The sequence below is a fragment of the Galeopterus variegatus genome, unplaced genomic scaffold, assembly GCF_000696425.1.
Source record: "Galeopterus variegatus unplaced genomic scaffold, G_variegatus-3.0.2 Scaffold1362, whole genome shotgun sequence".
Taxonomy (NCBI): Eukaryota; Metazoa; Chordata; class Mammalia; order Dermoptera; family Cynocephalidae; genus Galeopterus; species Galeopterus variegatus.
Genome location: NW_007727473.1, coordinates 123,830 through 129,896, shown reverse-complemented (window position 1 = coordinate 129,896; position 6,067 = coordinate 123,830). Strand labels below are relative to the sequence as shown.

Here is a 6,067-nt window from a genome sequence, read left to right as displayed (position 1 = left end):
TAGTCTATGGTATGATTTTTGTGGAAGTGCAACAAGAATTTGGTAGTGACAGGTTTCCTACATGGATTAGATATACATTCTTTATGCAATATATCTCTCAAGAGAATGTTTTGAGAATGACTCAAAGAATTCACACTATCTTCTCATTCATAGGGTTATACCCTGATATTCCATAACTGATGATTAATCAGTAAATTCTTACATTAATATAAATTGCATTATGAACTGTCTGCTGTAGAGTGTATATTGTATGTGTTTTGTCAAAAGGCCTTTCAATATTACTTAAACTTGTGAGGTTTCTCAAGAGAAGAAATTAATTGACATCAATTAATGAGTCATGAATAAAGCTTTTTCTACATTTTTATATCACATGATTTCACAACAGTGAAATTAAAGTGAGAGTTTGGAGAAAATGCTGTCTCAAAATCTCTATATTCATAGGGTTTCTCAAAAGTGTAAATATTCTGGTGTTGAGCAAAGTTTGAATCATGACTAAAGGTGTTCCCATAGTCTGTCCATTCATAGAGATTCTCACCATTATGAATTTTCTGTTCAGTTAGACATGAATGGTGACTAAAGATCTGGCCACTTTTCTTACATTCATAGGGTTCTGCATCAGTATGAGTTTTCCTATGTCGTGTAAGCTGTGAGCCCCAGATAAAGGATTTCCCACACTCATTACATACATAAGGTTCCTCACCTGTATGCATTCTCTGATGTCGAGTAAGTTGTGAACCCCAGAGAAAGGCTTTTCCACATTCTTCACATTCATATGGTCTCTTTCCAGTATGGATTTTCTGATGTCGATTAAGTTCTGAACCGCGAAAAAAGGTCTTCCCACATTCCTTACATTCATAATTTCTCTCACCAGTATGAATTTTCTGATGTCGATTAAACTCTGAGCCATGAAAAAAGGTCTTTCCACATTCCTTACAATCATAGAGTTTCCTTTCTTTATGTGTTTTCTCATGTTGAGCAAGATATGAAGCCCAAATGAAAGTCTTCCCACACTGCTTACATTCATAAGGTTTCCTACCGGTATGAATTCGCTGATGTCGAGCAAGGTGTGAACTCCAGATATAGGCTTTCCCACATTCCTCACATTCATAAGGCTTCTTCCCAACATGAACATTCTGATGTTGAGCAAGATTTGAACCACGAATAAATGCTTTTCCACACTCCTTACATTCATGAGATTTCTCACCAGTATGAATTCTCTGATGTTGAGTTAGGTGTGAGCCACGAGTAAAAGCTTTCCCACACTCCTTACATTCATAAGGTTTTTCACCAGTGTGAATTCTCTCATGTTTAATAAGATGTGATCTCTGACTAAAGGCCTTCCTACATTCATTACATTCATAGGGTTTCTCACCTGTATGAATTCTCTGATGTCGAGTAAGGTCTGAACCACAACTAAAGGCCTTGCTACATTCTTTACATTCATAAGATTTCTCACCAGTATGAATTCGCTTATGGACGCTAAGCTGTGAATGAAATCTAAAAGCCTTCCCACATTCCTTACATTTAAAAGGTTTCTCACCAGTGTGAATTCTCTTATGACCAGTAAGACTTGATCGCAAACTAAAAGCCTTCCCACATTCTTTACATTCATGTGTTTTCTTACCAGTGTCTGATAAGAAAACTGTCTGATATTGAGTAAGTTCTGAATCAGGAAGAAAGGTCTTCCCACATTCCTTATCTTCACAGAATTTCTCACCAATGTGAATTAATTCATGTCGAGTATGGTGAGAACCCAAACTAAAGGCTTTCTCACAATCTTTAAATTCATTCAGTTTCTCTCTTGTATTAACACTCTGATGCAGATTAAAAGCTGTGTGCTGTTTAAAAGTGGGCATGTTTTCATAGGTGAATATCACTTGTCTAAAATATCCCTCCTGATTTTCCTGTTGTGTTTCAAACTGATCTTTGCCTTCCCAATCACCTCTGAAACATAAACATTCAAGGCTGTGGTTTTTACAGACTTCTGTTATTTCCCATTGGGATAATTCTCTCTCAAAAATGCCACTTTTTTGTGATAACTTCTTGGTCTGACACCTGGACTGTATATCTGAAAGATAAGAAGGTAAATACACACTGTTTTACTGTTCAAAAATAAATGAAATTTCCAGTGTATGTGCAGAAATCCTAAAATAAAGCACACAAGAAGTGAATGGCTTAAAAAAATCCTCAAATTCTGGGCAACATGAAAAGAAGGGCAAGTAATAAATAGAAATTTAAAAGACTTAATAAAAGTTGAGTCAGGTGATGAGAGATACAAAGTTTTGTTGATTATATACATCTGAAGAATTCAATAAAAAATGATTGTCCAGGTACTACCTCAGTAACAATAACAATTTAAAGATAAGATTGTTTCACTCAGTATGGTATTATCAACCCTCAGCACATGTTAGTCATTTAAAAAATAGATACAAAGTTTTGTTGATTATATACATCTGAAGAATTCAATAAAAAATGATTGTCCAGGTACTACCTCAGTAACAATAACAATTTAAAGACAAGATTGTTTCACTCAGTATGGTATTATCAACCCTCAGCACATGTTAGTCATTTAAAAAATAAGTCTGAAATAAATACACTACAAGAGGAAAAACAGGTGGAGGGTGCTTAGGATGGAGTAAAGGATAATATTACTAAAATCAGAGATCAGGAAGCACAACTGGGATCATCTAACCATGTAATAATGTAACATATCTCACTGTGTAATCCCTTCTATCTCTACTGAAATGATTACACATTCTGCTTCCACATTACTTTCTATACAAATAGGAAGAGAAAAAAGCATATCCAGGCTAGCTTAGTCAAAGACGAATACGAGAGAATGTGTTCATACCTACTTACTCATCATTGCATGTAAAGACTTCACCCTTCTCATTTCCTGCACTGTGCATAGCTATGTCATTTTTTGTCACATGATCCCAGTCAGGATACTTTTGTTTATTTATTCTTGATGTTATAGAATTGCTCATCCATTCTACATAATACAGTCATTTTTATGCTTTCAAGCCCTTTTCCAGATCTTCTCTTTCCCTTTTATCCAAGGCCACTGAAGTATCTCAGAAAATATCTAAAAATTTATAAGTATTGTGTAAGGTACTATGATGAATATCTCATAATTTTCAGCTTAAAAACAGGATTGCTAGGAAATAGCAGAGCTATTCAAAGTACTAGGAACTCAATAGCACAGGCTATGTTGCATTTAGGTAAAGGAGATAATTATGGTGATAGTTCAGATGGGAAAATAGTTTGATAAACTTGCCAAGGGAGAATGAATCTAGCATGAGCTACAAATAAGTAGGACTTAATCCAAACCATAGATAAAATAATAACCACTGGAGAAAAAGAATGGCACTTCCATTTTTGTTATATGAAGGAAAAATGAAAGCACAGAAATAGAATATCTGGAGTGAAGAGAAAATTCTTTTGGAAAAGGTTTCTTCTCTAGGTTTCAGGCCTTTATCAAAGGCTATGGCCTTTGAGGGGACAGTCCAGACCAATATTTCAAAGGTGTGGCTGCCTCACTAAGCAGCTGGGCTGTTATCTGCAATGATGGCCTCCCTGTGCCTGCTCAGCCTTCACTTACCTGGGCAAGGTCCTCTTGTTTCATCCCTCAAAACCATCCAGGGCTCTTTCCCTTTCTTCAATAAGGAGAACACATCTGGCTGATAAATGCAAAGTCCTGCCCAGAAGATGAGATATAGGAAATGACCACACGGTAAGGGTTCCAAAATTTGCATCTAGTCCCTTGGTTATTAAGGAAGACAGACAGTTATAGAAAGGGCAAGAAAAAGGCATAAAGGATTTCTAAATGCTGGGGAAGATGGAAGTGAACAATAATGACAACTACTGCCATTAGCATACATCATTTTCCCAGAAACAGGTCAGAAATTCCCCTAGACATGTGAAAGACAATCCAAATTTCACAATATAGAAAGCAGGAATTTCTAGGGTCAAATTCTGAATCTTACCCAGTGAGACCATGTTGCTGTAGTTCTCCAACATCACCTCTTTGTACAAGTCCCTCTGTGTCAGGTCCAGGCACTCCCACTCCTCCTGAGAGAAGTCTACAGCCACATCCCTGAACACCATCAACTGCTGAAAGGACAAACCCAAATATTAATGTTGAAATTAAAAGAAACCTTTTAGATGGAAAGAGAAAAGATGGGAAAGGGAACTACAGGGAGTGGGACATACACTGAGCAAAATACTGGATTTGGCTGCCTGTGATATGGGGGGAACATGACACAGAAATCAGTATTATTGAAGCTGAGTGCCTACATGCACTTAAAAACTCCTGTTGCTCAGTTACAACATCCAATGGCCTTCAAATAACAAGCACCAAGATGGCAGCCCAGAATAATAGAAATCATATGAGTTTTTTGTTGACACCACTCAGAGGCTATATAAACCTGGAAAGAGTAACTCCAGACTTACTATGTGAGAAAAGTTGAGGGTTTTGTCAGCTCTTTTTGTTTGTTTTCTGCTTAAGCTACCTTTAGTATAATTTTTTATTAGTTTAAATTGAAAGAATTCTTAAGAGATACACTCCCTCACTGAATAGTATTTTCTATGGAAAATGTGTAGGCTCTCTAGGCTCTTTTATAAGCAGTTGACAATTGGCACATGTTTCGTTAATGATATTAATCTCATTGATTTCATGGCGAGATCTCAGATCTCTGTGAACTCATCCTCCCCTCACATCCTCTAACTAAAAACATCACAGGGTGCCAGATACTGAAATGAATACCAACACCAAATCCCATCTTTACTAACTGAAACACCCCATTCTATGGAGTAAATAAAAGCTTTCATGTAGTGTGTCCCCTTTAACCACTCAGTTCCACCTTGTTAAGCCATGTTTTTGAAATGAAAGTCTCCACTATTCCCTTTACGGAAATTATTTCTCCTCCTTCAATGCTCTGTCAGAAAATTAGGACACAGGAGATACACTGTTGGACAGATTTGGGGATATTGGTGGGAGAAAAGAGGGACTGTTTCACAACCATGACTTATCACATTGAATAGCAATTCAGGTAAGCAGTTTAAGGATAAGCAATAAAAATATTCACATGATGTGATATAAATGGTTATATTTCTGGAGAGAGGCAATTACAACTCACATGGGCCATTACTTAGAATTCCAAGAGTAGACCAGTCCTCTTCTGAATTCCTCTCTTGGCAAAGCAGAATGCTGGGGAAGCAGAGCTGGGGGGAAAGAATCATGAGAAGTCAGGCTTTCCTCAGAGCTTTCAAATCAGTAAATGGGAATGCCATTTTTTTCCTTGGAGTAAGGTCAGAGAGAGTCTGAAGAAATCCTGCCCCATATCCAAAACCAGACAAACTCAAATACAGCAGAATGGAGTTTCAGTCCAATTAGTTATGACAAAATCATGACATGAGTCAGGATTTGAGGTAAGGCCACTCTGACTTGCCCTAATTGCCCACTACAAACATGCAGGCCTGAGTCAGACATCCCAGGGTCACCCCAGAGCAATGTAACTCCCAATCTAGAGTCCAATGCTCCTGCCCAGGCTCCTTCTGCATACTTCCCATGATAGTGGCTTTCATCTCCTCTATGTCCAACGAACCCTATGACACCTACTGACTCATTTTCATCCAAAGTATCCCAAGAGGGCCCACACTGCAAAAGTAAAGGCAATTTTGAGGCCAAAATTATCCTGACTAGATTTACCATTCAGTGAGAAGACTGGTATACAGAACCTTAGTAGTCTTTACCAGGGCACAAACAGACCTGTGCACACAGTTTTTGGCCCCACTTGACTGTCAATTCCCATTAACCTCCAGACCCACACTCTGTTTTTTCTGCTTTCTTGCATCATCCTTGCGGCCTTCTCACCCAGGATAAAGCCTTGGAAAGGGAGAATATCGTTCTGATAATTCATTCCCACTCTACAGTGACAACAAAAATACTGATTGAGCAGCATAATGTGCTGGGTACTTCATATATTTTTTTACTTAAAAACATGGAAAGGGCCGGCCCGGTGGCGCACTGCTACAGTGCGCTGCTTGGGAGCGCGGCGGCGCTCCC

At 38.1% G+C, this 6,067-nt stretch overlaps 1 protein-coding gene across 1 annotated transcript in view; it reads right to left on the bottom strand.

Annotated features, from left to right (window-relative positions):
• Window positions 1-236: 236 nt before the first annotated feature.
• ZNF790 (zinc finger protein 790) overlaps window positions 237-6,067 on the bottom strand; it is a 32,849-nt gene continuing 27,018 nt past the window's right edge. Inside the window, exons 4-7 of the mRNA XM_008576519.1 lie at window positions 5,139-5,223; window positions 3,987-4,110; window positions 3,602-3,697; window positions 237-2,068 (exon numbers count right to left, since the gene is read on the bottom strand). Of these exons, the coding sequence (XP_008574741.1) occupies window positions 354-2,068; window positions 3,602-3,697; window positions 3,987-4,110; window positions 5,139-5,147 (1,944 nt within the window). The 5' untranslated portion in view covers window positions 5,148-5,223 and the 3' untranslated portion in view covers window positions 237-353. The remainder of the gene's footprint in view (window positions 2,069-3,601; window positions 3,698-3,986; window positions 4,111-5,138; window positions 5,224-6,067) is intronic.